We start from the raw sequence: 19572 nt of genomic DNA on the forward strand, positions 1-19572 counted from the left end.
ATGTGTGTGCATCTCAGAACATTCTCTTCAAGGAAACTAGTCTTGTGGATGTTGAAGCGCAAAAGCTTGGGTTTGAATTCTGATTCTTGGAGTACTTAGGTGTGTGATTTGAGAAAAGATTTCACCTCTCCCAACCTCAAGTTCCTCCTATGTAAATTGAGGGCGATAACATGTAAGACTTTAAATGAAATAATGCGTGTAAGTCACCCAGTAGAGCACATGATATGTGGGAGATGCTACATAATTTCCTTCCCTACCTACAATCTAAAAATATAGGACTCTAAGGGGATTAGTTCCTACGCAAAAGAACACTTGTAAGCCAATTATCCTTGGGTGCTTTCCGTTTGCCGATTACAGCTATTCACAACAATAAGGTGATTAGGCAGAACCAGAGCAGCTTCTACGTACTTTTTTCCACTGAGCAGGAATTCTGGCATCAAACATGCAATTCAGTGCATCCCGAAGGTTTTCACTCATGATGATGGTGCCATCGATGGCAAGCTTCAGCTCCGTCAGGGTGCTGCGGACCAGCGTGAGCACCCTCTGCATTCTGTCTATCTCTTGCCTCAGGAAAATGTTCATCGGCTGGAATGCACCCATCTTTTGAAGCCTCTCTCTTACCTGCCGTGGAGACATTCAGTGCATGTTAAAAATTAGAAAGCTGTTAATGTTTAAGTAACTGGGCTTCTTCAAAGGCTCCAGATTTTACAATTTCATAAATAGCACTTTTTTTTTCACTGCCAGAAAACAGAGAAGAAATAAGAAAGAAAACATGTTAGATGACCAGTTGATTTTTCATCCCGTGTGGGAGAGAACAGGCAGCCTTTAATTCACAGAAAAATGTAAAGCACATGACCACAACCATACAGCCTTCTATAGAACAACCATACTTATTGGGAAATATTCACTTGTTGTCAATCTACGACTTTCAAACATACATATGGGTACACACAAATGGGCTTGTACACATAGATGACCACTCTGCTGGCTTCCTCAAAAAACTATGTGTCATTTAAAAGCTTTCTGTTTTCCATCAAAGCATCCATCCACCCACCCACCCACCCAATCATTTCCATCTTACAAGCATTTATTGGTAATCAATCAGTCACTATGCTTGGCTAAGTTGCTTTATCCTAGGGTAGCACTGACAAATTCAGCAAAAGGAGGGAGACACTCCTAAACCCCATTACTTACCATACTTATTTATTTAATTTATGTTTAGAGATTTTCAATGCTTCAGAAATATTAATCACTAGACAAGAGTGACCTGTTCCATGATACTACAATGAAAGGTCTTTAGGAAAGCTGATTGCAGTATTGATTTCCTCCAAGCAAGGGGTCAGAGTTTCTTCTCAGGGAAATTATTCTCTGGTGATAGGCCCTTGAGTTTGGTCTGTAGTACTAGCAGCTAAATGGCCCACTCGTGGAAAACAACAGGATGCTAAAGAAACAAAATCCTGCAGGTTTCCTTCTGAAAACAGGTGGGAAGGCAGCAATACGTAAAGAAATATGGTGGCCGCATGATGAAAGTATTGCACATTTAGTTCAGGTATCTCTTAAGACAATATGGAAAGCAACCCAGTTACTTTTGCTTTAATCAAAAGTTTAAAAATGTTATCAGGATAAATATTTTCACAATTTGCTAAGATGTCTAAAAATTAACTTTAATAATCATAAAATTGCTTAGAAATTAGTTGTATACTAAACAGACATATCAATTTTTGAAACCCATGAGATGAAGAAGGTGCAAAGAGTTAATGATAAAAATACAGACTCCCTGAAATTGAGAATGCTTGAATGTTAAGGTGTACATTAAATTACACAACATGTTTTAAATAATCAGGTGCTAAACTCTAAGAAAACATCACTTTCCTCCTAACAAATAACAATGTGATGTACCTTGAAGGAAAGTTCTAGAAAAGGAATCCTAACCCATCCGTATACACTTGTAATTTAATAATGAATATTAACATTTATATCAGGTTTCCTTATTATTTATATTTTTAAATAATCACATTTATAGATTCAAAAACTTCTTTTCTGGTTTTCCAGGAAGTGAGTATTTAAAATAACTTTTTTTTATTTCAGAAAAAATTATGTTTGCCCTCCTTCCTCATTTCCCAAACCGGACCCATCCACAGCTGACTTTTCATTTATTTTCTTTATTTTATTTTATTTTTTCCATCATCATTTATCCCCTCTATGCTCTCTTCCACCTCCACCCACACATGACGTTTTGTCAGGATTTCAACTCACCTCAAATGGGCCATAGTCAGGGGGGAGCTTCTCCAGCATGTCGTCGGCCAGCCGGGCCACCACGGCCTCCCGGGTCTCATCCCCGCCGCCAGAGCTGTCCTTGGGCTGGATGCCCAGGATGGTGTCCAGCACGTCCTTGGCCAGCTTGCTCTGGTAGGTGATGTCGGCATTGGGGTGCAGCCCAAAGACCTCGGGGCTGTCATAGGTGGGCAAACTCTGAACAACAAGCACCCCGGTAAGCACAGACTGCTGACATAAGTACCAGTTAAACTGTACTGTCTTAGGAAGGAAACATGTTTTTATTAGGATAAGCCTTTATAAGAGATGTCTCGGTTATGTCAGGCTATCATCTCAACCATTTCTCCAGAAAAAAAAAAGCAAACGTTGCCTTGAAAAAAATTAAGAAACATAATCAGCTCATGGCATTTTAATGTCTGCATCTCTAGATACTTTAATCCAATAGATGCTGTCATGTTTTAGAAGATGTAATACAGAAAGGGAGCTATGAATTGGTGTTTTGTTTCCTGAAGGTCCGATCTAATTCAAGTCAGTTGTTTTCAAGAAGGTTGGATAACTAATGGTTCCTATGTTTTTAAGATACCAGAAAGTGACAGTTTAGCTCAGTTCGGGCCCAGATAAGGGAACTGTATTCACCTGGGGAGAAAGAGACATGGAGAAGAGGTAAATATTGAGAGAGCAAGAATCAGCAAGGAAAATAGACAGCAAGAGATGGACAGCAAGTGACAGAAGCAGAACAAGCATGCAAAATTCCCCTCCCCCTCAGCTATGTGAAAAGCAAAAAATTTACCTGCAATTTGACATATATTCCTATGTATGAATTGTATCCTATGCTTTACTTTTGTCTTATTCATATTTCCCCCTTCTTCCTATCCCCTTATTTTATTCTTTTTTACATGTCATCTTATGAGGGACTTCAAGTTCATTGTGAAATGAGATGTATATAAATAAATATATGTACAGGCATATTTAAATTTATACCTTCATAGGCACTCTCCTATTCAGTGCCAATGATTTAAGGACACATATAGTATAATTAAGACACATCTATTTGTTGATTTGAATTACTGAAAGTATAAAGGTGGTAATATATGATAAGCTCATCACATTTATTTATCACAGAACCTCTAAATAAACATAAATTTAGCCCTTTGGGGCTGTGTGCTTTAGTTTGTTCACTCTGAGATAAATCTTAGAGGCAAAAGAGATTGCTAAATAATGATCTAATTAATTCAAGGTTTAAAGACAGAAAATGTAGTTACCTTGAAACACAAATCCAATTTCTCCCCCAAATTTCCTGTCAAAATCTATCTTCTTTTTTCTTAGAGCAGGTTTCTCAATCAGGGGTGATTTTAGCCCCCCAGGGGATATTTGGCAATGTCTGGAGAGATTTTTGGTTGTCACAACTGGGTGGGGATGCTACTGAAATCTAGTCGGGAGAGGCCAGGGTTGCTGTTCACCACGCCCCCCAAAACAGCCCCCCAGCACTTCCCCCACTACAAAGACGTACCTGGCCCTGAATGAGGAAACTCTTCTACCAGTGGACTCCTGCGCATGCTCATACACTGTCCATCAGGCCAGGATTAAGGAGCAGATGTCCCAAAATAAGGCAAGTGGGTTGAAAAATAGAACAGACTGTGTCTAGAGACTGCCTCTGCCCTATCATAATAGGTAACTGAAGTCTCACAGGAAGAGAGCTCCAAGGAACTGGTGTAGGTTCCCCAGTTCTAATCTGCTCAATCTATCATCTCCCCAAAGAATATTCTTCACTGAAGCGTTAAAGAGAATAGGGGGAGGGAATTCATACAAAACACACACAAAACAAATATAAACATTTTAGTCCTTCAGTAAAACAATATAAGAAGAAAGCATCTGTGGTGGAAGGTTCAATATGTATCACCATTAAAATTTATACTAAAGGGAGTATATAGAGTATAAATAAAAAACCAAAAGGCCAAATGCTGGGGTATTTACTCTAGCATAAAATTCTGACATTGACAAACCTGGATATAGTGAAGATAGTTATCCACTGTGCTGCATTTTGGAATAGTGTATCCTTGGTAAAAGCTGAAATCCGGTGCAAACATATTTTCACTGAACCAAACCTTAGCAAATGTATTCAACAGTCTCTTATCATAGTCATCGGTGACTCTGCCTCCATATTGAATTTCGCCTATCATGTAGCGGACAGTAGACCAGGAGACACCCTGGGAAAAATTGTAGAATAATTGTGTAGAAATGACTACTGTCTCATCCTCATTTTCCTCACTCATTCATTCGTTCATGCATGCATTCACTCATTCGTTCATTTCTAATGTGAAAAATGCAGAAATAAAATTAGGCAAACATAGTGATTACTCAAAGCTCATCTTCATGACTTGAAATAGACTGCATTCATTATTTGCATATTTTAATTTCAATAGGAAAATATTTATTTTTTTAGAATATTGAGGCAGTTATTTTAAAAACACACACTTCAAAAGGAATCTAGAATTCATTTAACTCCAAAGCTGGGGGATGGGAGCCACGTTAACTTGGGGACCCACCATCACCAGTGGCATGAAGCAGCTCACACACAGTACCTTTTTGATATCCATGTCATCCAAGTGGTTTTGGATGAACTGCACGGTGGCATTAAAGTCCGCTTGATTAAATTCATAAGGGATGTTCCACCCTAGGGGACCAAACTTCCGCCTCTCCTGGACCGTGGAGTGCAGGAACGCCACTGCGTACAGCATGGGCTTCCACTGGGCCACCGTGCTCACATCCAGCAGGTCTTGGCTCACACCTGTGGTGGTCAGCTGGGTGAATATCTGTAACATCTCTCAAACATCTCTATTTTCTATTTAAGTTATTAATTCTCTTTGTAAATTCCTAAATTAAACTTCACTTATCTTGAATTATTTTTATGACAGTCATATGGCAACTATAATTTAACTTTTGCACATCCAAAGGGCATTCCTCTCTGAAAAATCTGCAAAGAGATTTGAGGGGAAGAGGGGCTCACTAACGTGATTCAAGTTCCTGCCAATCTAACAAGATAATGTGGGGATAAAATAGAAGTGGAAGAATGATGGCAGTAAAATAAATACTGCTACTATTACTACAACCACTACTAAATAATAATAATAATTTTCACATTATTATTATTTGGAGTGTGTGTATACACTATTTTGATTAATATTAAGTTGTTAATATTATATATAGAAGCCCATTTCAACCTGAATGTATTATTGAAATAATAATTATGATCACTATGTATATATCTATTTTATATGTATAAAATCATATGGTTTTTCATTTGGTAATCTTTTTTCACTGTCGTCACCCTTCTACATCTACTTTATCCCCACATTACCTTATAAATTGGCAGGAATTTGAGTCTTGTTAGCAATTCCAAAAATAACTCTGTAGATTTTTGAGACTGATAGAGAATTATTACTATATTCATTATTAGTAAGGACACTATATTCCAATCATTATAGATAGATTTTATTGTCCCTATTTTACATATGAGAAAACTGAAACTGGTTATCTCAGTGACTAACACCCAAAAGAACAAAGCATTTGGTTCAGAAAGAACCAGAAACAGATTTCTGACTCGAGGGCCAGAATCTTTCCATGACCATGAGTCCAGACAAGGAGCCATGGACAGAGGAACCCAAGGCAGAGAGAATACTCTCAGCTCTGGTTTTGAGTGGTTTGCATGTGGTTGGGTTCTGCTGCTTTTGTTTGATTTCTAACTTAGCTATGGTTCTGACATTCTGCCATGTGGCTTCATGAAATGACGATAGGCCATGACTTTAACTCAGCCTCTCCTCCTGGAAGAGGCTACTGTCCTACTTCAGGGTTGGAGCCCAAAGACCATGAATGACAAAGATATAAAATTTAGATATTAACATAAAAAGGCAGCTGTCTAGTAGAGAACAGTACAGGCCAAAGTAAAGTAATATGGGGAACACAAGAAAAAATAAGGTGGGAATTCTGAGTTCTTACACCTACCACTGCCAGGTTGTATTCCAAAGGACCAGCACAAGGGGCCATTTGTGCCTCATCACGTAAATAATAGTACTATTTGCTTAACTATATCCTAACTGATTCTCTTTTCACAATTTCTTTACTAAAACAATCTAAGTACAAGAACTCCAGTGAACTTGGAAGGATTCCTCCACTCACCGCCATACGTTCTCTTCAGCCCTGCCCGGAGGCCCTGCGGAGGCTCATTGGCAAATTTAATGGCCATCTGCAGGAGTGTGATGGGAAACTGCTTATGAACTTCAGTGGTCATCCACAGGCGGAAAGCACCGTGTACCATCTCAGTTTCTGTAACCATGTCCATTAGCTCATCCATGAAATCGAGTCCTAGGTGGCAGTTCTGCAGAAGTGCCCATCCTCCCTGAGTGAACAACAGTGAATGGAAACAACCTATTTTGTGTTTTTCCCAGAGATTAAATTAGTGCATTCATTAAAAATTAAGTAATTAAAATTTAATAGAAAAACACAGTACTTTAATCTAGGTCAAATCAGAGAGTACGATAATGTTTCATTGAGATAGTTATATATTTTCTTGTTCCATGTACTGGTCCCACATTCAGCAGGCCAGTTGTAATAATATATAGTAGAAGCATGAAAATAACCAAAGTGAAGATAAAAAGAGATAATAGCACTTGTAAGTAAAGATGCTTGATTGAAAATATCTGTTTAGCTTAGTTCCTTCCCCACATTCCATGAAAACTACAGTGAAGGGACTTTTTTAAAGGCATGAACTCTTAAGGACAAAAACAGTGAAGGTGAAGACAATATTGATAACATTTAAAATGAGCTCAAGGAAGCTGAATCTTGACATTCAGGGCAAGCTGAGGTGTAACCAGATTTTTACCGCATAACTCCCAAGACACTCAAGAACAGGTGACAAGAGGCCCCTCTGGAAGTCGGAGAAGAAGATGGGCTAACACAGTGGTTCTCAACCTTCCTAATGCCGTGACCCTTTAATACAGTTCCTCATGTTGTGGTGACCCCCAACCATAAAATTATTTTCGTTGCTACTTCATAACTGTAATTTTGCTACTGTTATGAATCATAATGTAAATATCTGATATGCAGGATGTGTTTTCATTGTTAAAAATTGAACATAACATAGTGATTAATCACAAAAACAATATGTAATTATATATGTGTTTTCTGATGGTCTTAGGCAACCCCTGTGAAAGGGTCGTTCGACCCCCAAAGGGGTCGCGACCCACAGGTTGAGAACCACTGGGCTAACACAAGATTGGAAGTCCAGACCCCGGACACGTTCCTGTCTCACCTAAAGAAAGATGAAAAGCCAATTTTCTTTAAAAGGCAAAACAGACAGCATTTGACTGGAGGACATCAGCATATTAAGGACATAGGAACCTCACTGAAAACAGGTGAAAGAAAATTTACCCATTGATTTGAGACCTACCCCTTCTGTCTGCTGCTGACCTCCCAGAGTACTGATAGCTGGGCATATACCCTCTAGGAAGTGAAAGAACTTTCTCTGGGGAATTTGACCATTCTAAGAATAAGAGCCTGAGAAAATAAGCCATATCTTTTTCATAAATTATTCTATAAGCATAAGTATAGTCCTTGTATAAAGCAGTGCAGGCAAAATTTAAGTCATGCAATAATAATTGACTCACTATCTCATCCATAGAATGTTTTTGCTAATATTACCTACAATATCCCGATCATAATCCTGAATTGTTTTCTTGACTCAGTAGCGTTGGATCATTTAGTTTTGAGTAGTGCAGCCTGAGCTATTTCTCTTTCCAAGGAGCAAACCAAGCACTAGATCTAAAATCTTAGTAGTTATATATGAATTGATCCTTTTGGAATTTGATATATTCCCTTATATTTCTTCAGAAGTAATAGCATGTACTGAATAAACTATTTTTGTCATTTAAAAACTAATTGACACTGCCCACCAATTCGAAACAAAAAGAAATCAAATATAAAGTTTCTTATGTGAGAACTTTGCTGTTTCAATATTTGCCTACAGAATCCCGTAGCCAAGGTTGCTTTGTATTGCTGCATTCTGTATTAAATGTTTTGAGTTCTTATGGATCATTCATTTTGCTACTATTGGGTAGTTGGTTCATTCTGTCATAATGTCTTGAACCTTTCCTACAAAACTTTTAAAAAGCTATTGACTCTGACAAGTTATAAGCATGCTAAAATTAAAGACTTTTTAAATTTTATTTTAAACTGCTAAACAAAACATGGATAAAATAAAGGCTAAAAATATCCCATTTAAATTCTAATTTAGTTGCCTGAAACCATATTATTATTAGTTACACAATTAAATGTTTAATTCAAGAAGTGCCCTGTTAATGTTAGTGTTTTTATACTAAGTACAGGAGTGTATGCAAGGATGAATAAAAAAAGTAGAGAGGAGGGAGGGAAGAGGAGAATGAGGCCAGGATCAAGGCCTACCAAGCCCTTATGTCAGACTAGACACAGTATTCTTAAATACAGATAAATTTTTTTTTCTTCTCCAGAAACACTTCAATCAGACCCCTTCAGCCTCCCAACTGGAAACTAAGGTCATTAGACATAGCACAGCCCACCTAAGGGCCCCTCCCCTTTCACCAAAACTGGGGGAAGGGCACAGCCTGGGGATGGTAGAGGCTCGAGGTAAATATGGAGGTTCTAAAACCCAGTGGCCTTCGCTCTAGACCAGAGGAAAGGGACTAGATGCAGCACAGTGGTGAGGTTCTAGATTCAGCAGCCAGGACCTAGAGCCCAGTGGTTTCATGGTAAGCCCAGAGGTCTGGGGTTGGAAGGTAAGAAAGCCAGTCCTGCCCCATCAGGGGAGACCCTGGAGGGCACAGAAGGAGTCTTGAGATAGGGGGGATAATCAGACTCAAGGAAAGAGGACTAAGGTCAGGTCCAAAAAAAGGCCAGAAAGGAATCTTAACTCAGATTGCATGTTCTCTGGTAGGAATGAGAAGCCAAGTGGTTCTGCGCCCCCACCATACTTAGCCAAAGTGGAGGAGAGGGGAACAAGGATGGAAGGATCCCCCAGGCTGAGCTGGACACCCCAGAGGGGGCTAGACCACAGTAAACACATGAGTGCCTTGTCCTGGAGCCCAGGTATAGAAATGAAATGGAAGACCTTTAGCATCCTATTAACTTAAGTCCTTGAAAGTCCCCCAACTCTAGACTTAACTGTCCTATTAGCAGGGTCGTCAAGGGCTTTCCAGTGTTTGGTGGCTCCCAGGCCATTCCTGAGCACTTTACTCTTCATGCTAGAATTTATCATCCATGACGGCCTTTAGGAGCCCTAGAACCTCTGGCACCACTGCAGGGTGATGGCAGAGTCCTGGCCTCTTGGGGTCTGGGCCATGCCCGGGGGACTCCATTGTGCATTCTGCAACTCAAGGAAGGCACAGGTAGATTCTGGAGTTCTGAAGATTCCGAGAGTGGAGCTGGAGGGGGCTAGAGTGTATAGCGGAGGGGGCAGAGCTGTGGAGCCCACTGAGGGTTTGGGATCTGGAGTAGGGGTTAGCATTATGCAAGCTGGTTAGGAAATAAGATGTTCGGTGGGGTAACTTTCCCGTAAGTCAAGGCTCAGCAGAAAAAATTTAAAATATATCATGCAGTATGTAAATTTAAACTCTTAAGTCATATGTTCTTGTCTGTAATTGTTAAACAGCGGTTCTCAACCTGTGGGTCGTAACCATTGGAAAACACACATAGCATACCAGATATTTACATTACGATTCATAACAGTAGCAAAATTACAGTTATGAAGTAGCAACGAAAATAATTTTATGGTTGGGGGGTCACCACAACATGAGGAACTGTAATAAAGGGTCGCAACATTAGGAAGGTTGAGAACCACTGAATGTCAACAACATAACACAAATGTAGACACTGGACTCACGTTTGCCATGGTCTGCTGCAAGAGTTTGCGAGCATGGACCTCCTGGCCTTGGCCCATGGACACATAACGGGTTTCTACTTTTAATCTCTTCCCCAAGGCGATGATGGAATCCGTGGGATCTGAGCCCATAGACAGGAGACAGATGAGTGGTGTCCGTGGATCAGATTCCTCCCACGTCTTTTCCAAGTCCAGGATGACCCCTTCAGCATAGTTTTCTCCCATGGAGTCCATGATGTACTTGCGGGCCTGCCAAAAATAGTACACCAGTCACCAAAACTAGTTCTAACTCCTTTATGTGTACAATGCAGGGTGGGTTCCAAAATTCATTTGTATAGATGATCTCAATGATGTCCACAGTAACCCTGCCCATTAGAGGGCAGAGACGTTTATAATGATATATTTTCTATTTTTTCATTTGGTAATCTTTTTTCACTGCTGTCATCCTTCCAACTCCAAAAAAAAAAACCCAAAACCTCTTTGTATGTTTTCAAATTGATACGCAATAATTATTACATTCATTATTACTATTAAATACACTATTTTGATTAAAATTTATTCTAATCATCCTGGATAGATTTTATTATCCCTATTTTACATATGAGAAAGTGGAAACTCTGACAGAGCATCATTTTTGCAACCAGGCAATTGAATATTCCCTGAGGTGAGCAATCATGCTTAGAGGAAATGCTGAGAGTGAGCCTGATGCTGCTTATGGGGAATGGGAATTGAATATGTCTACATTGTAGACCTTCTATTATGCTTCCCAAAAAAGGTATCTGATTGAATACTACAAAAGGAGTCTAATCCAAGAATAAGAATTTTTGAGGGAGGGGCCTTCTTCCAGAGGAGACTTCTTGACCTTTTAAAGACCATAAGAGCCATGGGAAGCCATTACAGGAAAAACATAATCATATTTCCATTTCTTCTAGAATATACAGGATGGAGTAGAGTGGCCAAGAGTGAGTATAGGAGACCAGTTAGGAAGTCATGGCTATCATCAGCCTATGGATGTCAGAAGCCAGGATGAAGTTACAAAGGAGCATGAAAGGCTTAAATTTCAGCATTGGACCATTTAAAATAATAATCATAAAAAGAAAGGAGGGAGGGAGGGAGGGAGGGAGGGAGAGAGGGAGAGAGAGAGAGAAGGGAACTACTTGAACCTTCTACACTGCCCTTAAATAAGGCAACTGTTTTAGAATTCATTTGGGCAGAATAAAAGTAATCAAGTTGAGAACAAAAACCGAAGGAAAGGTGATCTCAGTGTCCTGAGTTGCAAAACCCCTTTTCCTTTTCTCAACAAATCATCAAATCTAGTTGTTTCATTATTGCACAGTATCTAGTGGACATGGAGATTGTTACTCCATGTTTAAACACTCCCTCTGGAGAGTGAAGGGGAATGTTTCCTACATTCTGTCATAAACCCTGCCTATGTTACCCCTTGGCTTACTTGGAGAAACCCTTGAAGAATCAATGTATGTGGAATATTAGTTAAGCTTTTAATTGTGAAGGCAAAATACGATGACTCTTTTTAGTGAGTAAATGTCCATGATAATAGACCAGCAGATTAAAGTTCTTTTAAAAGGTGGATCTTTTGGAGGTAGGAGTCACATTTAAACCATATGTAAAATATATACAATTTAAAAATGTTTAGGCCAGCCTACTTCCTTGCATCAAGGGCTGTGACACTTTCTGGGGAAATGACCACAAGTTTGGGAATGCTATGCTTCCCCTCTAGTCTCTCTTCTCCCTAGAAACTTCACATTCTTCCTACTTAAGGGAACATTGTTTTACTACTAGCAAAATGGAGCAGCCATATCATTTTTGAGTTAACACATTGCGGACGGTCACGAGAATTCTCGTGTTTTCTGTTCTAAGGCTTGTGGCCAATCACGAGAATTCTTTAAAAAGATATTAGCTTATAAGAACATGTAATAAATAACTCCAAAATGCAATGGGTATTTAATTTTAAAGCGTGCCTTTAACGTTTATATAAAACATTTTTTGTACTTGTTCAATAGAAACTTATCTGGCCACTGGATAAAGCTAGCAATAAAACTACTGGTCCGCAATGTTAATATAAAAAATGATACAGAAGAATAAGACATTACCTTTATGCTATACCTACACACCAATCTTGAAAACATTCACTCTTGTACCGTTTGGGCCAAAGAATATTATCAAATCGCTTAGCCTAAATGTATACCTCGGTACATTTATTCCTCATTTATTTTTCCATTTTTCACATTCTATTGCTAGAAAAATACATGCAAGACTACAAAAAAATTCTCATTGGGATTAACATTTTAAATATGTCTTTAAATTTAAAAGAACAGCCTCCTTAAAAATAGTCTTTTAATTTTTTATATTTTTATTGATTTTCAGAGAGGAAGGGAGACTGAGAGAGAGAGAAACATCAATGATGAGAGAGAATCATTGACTGGCTGCCTCATGCACACACCCCCTCCCCCCCACTTGGGATGGAGTCTGCAACCGGGGCATGTGCCCTGACTGGGAATCAAAATGTGACCTCCTGGTTCATAGGTTGATGCTCAACCACTGAGCCACGCCAGCCAGGCTTCTTTTATTTTTTTAACAGGGACGTTAATGGTTACCTGGGCAATGGTTCTGTCAGGACACCAGGATCTAATAAGAAGAAGGCGTCTAAAGCAGTCAAGAGATTTATCATAGGCATTTGGAAGAGGTTCCTCCTCAGGGTTTTCCTTATCAAACCAAATTTTCCACATTTTCTCATTTCTTGATATCTAAAAATACAAGGGGATAAGAAATGTGGCACACCATAGAAAATGCTTTCAGTGATAGGTCAAAGATATGTTCCATTGAACTTTCTGGCCATTCCAGACATGTGTGAATGATATCTCTTGATTAATTTTTTTTAATTTTATATTCTAGTGTCCAAAAGTCTAAACATTAGTAATCAAGTGTGATTTGCTCTAATGTCACTCTGTAGTAACAACAGCCTACAGATAGCTTCTGAAGTACAGAGAACCCTGGGTTGTTTAATTTCTTTCGTGTTTTTGTAGTAAAGAAATCAATGGAAGCTCATTATTTTAAGGAAATCTGATTTGCTCCATGAAATCTTCTCATGATGAAGAACCATGTCTCATTCACTTATGTTTCCTCACTTCCCAGGACCACTCCAGGGACAAAAAACAACAAAAAACCAGTATTAATACATGTTTTATAATTAAAAGACGATTTTTTGGCAAATATGCTATTAGAGTAATTAGAAATCTAACACGCAATATCAAATAAATAATCAGGCACTGGCTTCCTTTAGGCAACTGATAAGAAGGAAAATAACACACTCCATTATCCTTTGGAGCTTAAAAAAATCAAAGAGAGAGGAGCGTTACATAAGCAAGCATCTGAAAAACAGAACAAACAACATTACAGATAAATATAATGTTATGTACTCTAGTATATCCCCTTTGATTAAATACCCAAGTGAATATCTTAGTGGTCTAATTTTTTAAAAAGCATTTCAGGTTTGTATTTAGAAAGTATCATGTAAGAATGAAAAATAATAACCTCTTTCAATCACGAAAGACTACATAATGTAGAGAAATTCAAGGTATAAGATATAATCTCCAGAAGATAACAACCTCAATGACAGATAATGGTCCAGGTAAGGTCACTAGGAGTCATCCTGTGGGGGAACAAGCTAGAGTGCATTAAAACTACCGAATGAGTTATTTTACCCAAAAGAATGCTCTGTACCCTAACTCCATGGTAATCATCAGTTGTAAGCCAAGCCATAAGAATATAGCAGAACTTAAGCTTCTGATTAACTTAAACTGGGAAAGTAAAAAAAACAAGCATTGGAAATTTTCTGGTTAAAAAAAAAATGTGTTTAAGTCTTCAACTTGTAGTTGAATAAAGCCACGTTGCTGTCAATGTGATTTCTCTCTGGTCATCTGATATTCAAAAACCCATCTCCTGGCCTGTCCTGATTCAATTCTCTATACTCAACTTCCATGATCCCAATATATACACAATTCATCAGCAACTGGCTGATTATGAAAGGACAATAACTTCTAAAGACAAGAAGCCCAGTGTCTGCATTAGATTCATACCCAGATGCCTAGCTCAGACAGTGTAACAGGAGGGGCAGAAGAAGAGGCAAAAAAGTATATTTAGTATAAAGAAGATTGTTCATATTTTTTTCATATTTAACCTGTAGAAAGAAGGCACAACCTCTTAGGTATATCTAATTATTGCACCTAAATGAATCTATCCATTTCTCTGCTTGTGGATCTCCAGTTGATGATACTGACACATGGCACAGGGCAGCATCAGTTAGATTTCCTGAGCAAATAATTTGTTAGGGCAAGACCAGTCTGCAATGGGTGGAGTGTGCTTCATCAGAGTGTAAGTGAGCACTGAGGAAGGTCAAACACAGGTCATGCATTTTACAAGTGTCAATATTAAGAAACCCCTCTCTTCCAGGAATATTGTAGCAGCTCACTGCGACATTATCATTAGCACAGGTTACCTGATCAAGGACATCTGAAAACTGTCTAAGTTTGCTGAGTTCCACCAAATTCAACCAGGTCATGTCCAGGATCCATTTAGCTGGTTTAGGAGGACAAGCTTTAAGGTCCAATGAGGCACCACCTTTAAAATTAAACATATAAAGCTATTATACTTTCCCTTTCTTATTATAAGACAATCTATAAAAACTTCTGCTTAAACTATGTTAATTTCAATTACTTTACTACATTGACATTTTTAAGCTCAGAAATATAAGTCATGGTGATGAACAAGATTTAAAATGTTATGAAAGAATAGGTGATTTCACAAAAACACATTTAAGAATCAGTAATAAAACTTTGGAGCCAGGCCCATGCTGGATTCTATCCTAGCTCCACCTGGCCGAGGATGCTAAGCTCAAAGCCATTTCTACAAGGAAATGCATGCCTGAATTTAGGATATCAGGAACTACTTTCCCCTAGGAAAGCTCAGTAAGCTAGAGGACCAGAGTAGTGAGGCCAGAAATCGGTAATATATGATGCATGTCTATCTAAGGTGTTGTCTCTCGAGATCACTCACCTTCTACTTTCCCAGCTTTAGGAAACTTAGAAAATAAAGAAACCTGAGGAGCAAGGGTACAAGAGACAACTAATTGGAGGGAGAGAGAGAGAATTATCCATAAACATACATTTGTAAGCTCAGGTCTAGCTGAATGAGTCTTTGCTGCTACTATAAGAAGGATATGCATATGTATATGAACATGAATATGCATTTGTATATATATATATCAGTATGACTACACACCCTCCAGGGCACAGCATGTGCATATACACACCCCCTCCCTACTATCCCCATTGGGGTTCTCTTCAAGGTTCTCTGCAAATCCACTCTCCAGGTAAAGTCATGAAAATCCCCTCCAACCCCCAGATAAAATGGTGTCTTATTTTTAAAGGCTTTGTTTAGAAAAGTATAGTAGATAAAACCATTTAGACCCCTACTATCATTTTACAGGCACTTTAAATATTTGCTGTCTTGCCCAGCCTGTGTGGCTCAGTGGTTGAGCGTCAACCCATGAACCAGGAGGTCATAGTTCAATCCCCAGTCAGGGCACATGCCCAGGTTGCAGGCTTAATTCCCAATAGTGCAGGAGGCAGCCAATCAGTGATCCTCATCATTGAGGTTTCTATCTCTCTCTTCCTCTCTGAAATCAATAAAAATATTTTTTTTAAAAATAAAATAAATACTTGTTGTCCTGACATTCAAGAATGTGATAGTGAATTTATGTTTCCCCACCTTCCACTGGGCTGTCTTGTTCCAGTGTACAGTATAGGGCAGTGGTCGGCAAACTCATTAGTCAACAGAACCAAATATCAACAGTACGATTGAAATTTCTTTTGAGAGCCAAATTTTTTAAACTTAAACTATATAGGTAGGTACATTGTTATTAACTTCATTAGGGTACTCCTAAGGCTTAGGAAGAGCCACACTCAAGGGGCCAAAGAGCCGCAAGTGACTCGCGAGCCTGTTTGCCGACCACGGGTATAGGGGACCTGTCTGTGAGCAATGCTTCAGCAGATACAGAATAAGTGTCCACAGGCTGAGCTGCACAGGTGCCTCACCCACCCACTCCAGCCACCTGGCTTGCTTTGTTTTCCCTCCATCATATTCCTTGCTTTCAATGGAGCCCTTGATACTGGCTCCTCTTCCTTCAACACTTCCTCTAAATGTCCCCCAGAACCAGTGCTATGCTCCTTCAGGCCTTTGCTTACCTATCCATCTCTCAGGGAGGTCTACCCCATTAAAGATCCCATGTATCCCATTTAAATTTTAAACATCCCCTACCTCACACACCCTTTATCCAGCTCTGTTTTTTCCACGTGCTTACCAGCTCTTCACATACTGCATAATGTACTTACTATTTCATGATTTTTTTGATGTATCACCCACCCAAAAAATATATAAACTCTACAAAAGCAAGAGTCTTCTTTTTGTTCACTGATGTGTTCCAAGCGCTTATTCTGTGCCCCAGCACACAGTAGGTTCTAAACAGATATTCATACAATAAATGAACAAATATCTCACATAAATGCAATCTTCAATGAAATGCAAAGAAACTATTATATAACCAGAAGAAATTACTGTACAGGACCTTCACAATCATTCCTATCCCTGCAGCTGTGTACAATGCTTCAGAGGTGATATTGACCTTTAATAAGGGTGAGAAACTCCTCATGCTTGACCCAGTTCCTCTGGATGTCAATCTTCAGTGTAAGCAACAAGGTGAACAGGAATTTGTGCTCCTCGTACAAGCCCCGGGCAGCATACTTATAGACCTCATAGGTCATGTGTTCTATGATATTAGCAATTCTTTTGCTTGTAATTGGGCTCTTGACAGACCTGGAGTGGAGAACATTGTAATCAGACTCATCCCCTTGCCCTTTTCAATTGTACATAAAAGCAACGTCTTGAATGTAGAATAAGTAACTTTGGAGGGCCAATTCTTATTTTGTACACAACAAGGGTAAGACCTCCAAATCTAAAATAACAAGCATTTTCTCATTGTGAAATAACGTAACAGACTCCATAACGTCTTCTAAATCAATTTTATCCAACAGGCATTATCACTCACAACAATGTCTTGGGGATTTTCTTGTTTAACAGAAACACATGAAACCACAGGAATCAATCAATGGATGAATACTTGGTGGAGCTTTCAATGAGCATCAAATGATACATGAGAATGATTTGTTAACACAGTAGCTATTGCACTAATCTTAGATTTAAAAGAGAATAAGACTCAGCAAAGCTAAAGAAAATTATAAATGTAAAGTCATCATCTAGACCACAGATAGAGAATTCAGGTTGCCTTCCCAAGCACACACACACCTGGCTAAGGAAAGGTCAAATAAGCCCAGAAACTGGCGGAGCGAAGTCTGATACATCTCATTAACCAAGCGCATCTCGGTGATGAGGAAGTAGAGGATGCTGCCCCGAGTAGCCACTGAAAGACAAAGTAAGGCTGCATGTACTATCAGGCTGGAAAGTAAATGACCCAGGGACCGATCGGCCTCAACTCTACATGAAAACAACAAGTTTTATTTTTATGTCTTACCGATAATTATGTATCAGCAGTGGGAGTCTAGAGTGCTGCTCATCCTCTGTATCTAATTCTTACTTACAGGCTCTGTTTAAGTAGTCCACTATTTGTGTTGGTCAAATGGCACTTTCCATTTTAGAATGTCTAGATCCCTTACAAGTACACTTTACTGTTTCTTTATAGGTAGGAAAGACAACTGAAAGGACATCAAAGGTTTTAACACCTAGTAAGTTGTGTAGGCAGTGGAAGGACCTCATTCTTAAGTGCCATGAAGAAGCTGTGCCTAATCTTGGCCTAAAGCTGGCAAAACAAGGCATCGCAAAGAGGATGCACCTGACTCTTCATTGGTAGAAGATATGGTTTCCATTATTTTCCCAAGAGGAATGATAACTTATTAAAGGAGATTGAATTCTTTTAGCACGATCCTCTAGTAACCAATGAACAACACCAATTATCAAATTGGTGGATAAGACTGAAGAGCTCCCATTATACCAAAGAACTACCTTCCAAATACAAAGACTACAAACAAAACACTAGCTATTTGTTGTTAAATAATAAACAACTAATGAACAGCCCAAAATTCATGCATTAATTCCTCAGATTTTACTAATTTGTAGCCAGCTGGTCTTTTAAAAGTCTTCCTTTTAGTTCTAGTTTAAAAATAAGTTCACAGGAACTTTAAAAGATTTGCCAACTAACATGAACTAGAAAATTAACATCACTATAAAATATTGTCATCTCAATTTTACTTAATAGAAATGCCACAAAACATAAATGGCCACCCCACTTTGCAAGACCATTGGCCTAATGTCAATTTTTCTAATTCTCATTTATTTCCCACTTCATTTTCCTGTGACATTAGTTCATTACCAAACTCACCAGGTCTGTACTCCTCCCGGGCTGAGTTAATTTGAATTTCTGTATCAGCTGAAATTTCCAGCTTCTGTGTCACCTCTTCGGCGGTCTTTTTTGTGTTACTCAGCACAATAATGAGACCCTCATCTTCCACCAGGGACCCCTGGGTACTCGTCAGCCGGTAAAGCAAATTATCTTCTAGCTCCTTCATTCTTCTTTTGTTTGCGGTCACATCTTCCATAAGATGAGTTCTTTCTTTCTCCAATTCCTGTTAATTTGCATAAATATATTTTCTTCCTTAATTAATAACTATTGTTTGGTCATTCCTTAAAAAGTTAACATACAGGGCTGTCCTCAAGCTCCTGTAGTATAGTTACTATATTTGGTTGAAAAAAAAATAAAAACATCCAAGTAAGAGAAGGAGGATTAATAGAGGAAAGAATTGGTAGCAAACAATGTGAAATTTGCTAAAAGTATTACCAAATCCCCTTTACCAACTATTTCTTTTCTAAAGTTGAATCATTTTAAGTGACTTTTGTGATTACACTTAAGCTTGTTTTGAAGATGACATATATTTGAAAATATATTGAAATGTATTTGAGGACAAATGTATATATGTCTCAGATTAAATACATTTACTTCTGCAGTTGCATTTAAATGGAAAAATCTTCTTTGCTTGTAAAGGTGCTGTTTTCTCCAAGTGAAGTGAAGAAGTGTCTTCCCTATAGGTCTTTTATTGGCAGCTTGGGAGAGAAGGCTTCAGAGGATTATTGTCCCTATTGGCTATTTCTTCCTCCTGGTAGTTAGAGAGGGAGAGCAGTGGAAGAGAGGAAAGGAAAGGTGGGGTTGGTGAGGGTTGGGGAAGGAGGAAATGGCCATGACATTGAGCACACCAGCGGAAGCAGGAAGCTCATAGGCTGGGCGATAACAGAACGCTTCTGGCACC

General features: G+C 38.8%; 1 protein-coding gene across 1 annotated transcript in view; it reads right to left on the minus strand.

Moving 5' to 3' along the window:
• The window catches only part of DNAH5 (dynein axonemal heavy chain 5), a 183356-nt gene that overhangs the window by 11856 nt on the left and 151928 nt on the right, over positions 1-19572 (minus strand). Inside the window, exons 66-76 of the mRNA XM_070411907.1 lie at positions 18651-18894; positions 17561-17675; positions 16881-17071; positions 14697-14818; positions 12796-12945; positions 10184-10429; positions 6451-6670; positions 4857-5062; positions 4278-4481; positions 2257-2472; positions 409-621 (exon numbers count right to left, since the gene is read on the minus strand). Coding sequence (XP_070268008.1) covers positions 409-621; positions 2257-2472; positions 4278-4481; positions 4857-5062; positions 6451-6670; positions 10184-10429; positions 12796-12945; positions 14697-14818; positions 16881-17071; positions 17561-17675; positions 18651-18894 — 2127 coding nt within the window. The remainder of the gene's footprint in view (positions 1-408; positions 622-2256; positions 2473-4277; positions 4482-4856; positions 5063-6450; positions 6671-10183; positions 10430-12795; positions 12946-14696; positions 14819-16880; positions 17072-17560; positions 17676-18650; positions 18895-19572) is intronic.

The sequence above is a fragment of the Myotis yumanensis genome, unplaced genomic scaffold (assembly GCF_028538775.1).
Source record: "Myotis yumanensis isolate MYYU_CA2020_CCGP unplaced genomic scaffold, mMyoYum1.0.hap1 SCAF_4, whole genome shotgun sequence".
Classification (NCBI taxonomy): domain Eukaryota; kingdom Metazoa; phylum Chordata; class Mammalia; order Chiroptera; family Vespertilionidae; genus Myotis; species Myotis yumanensis.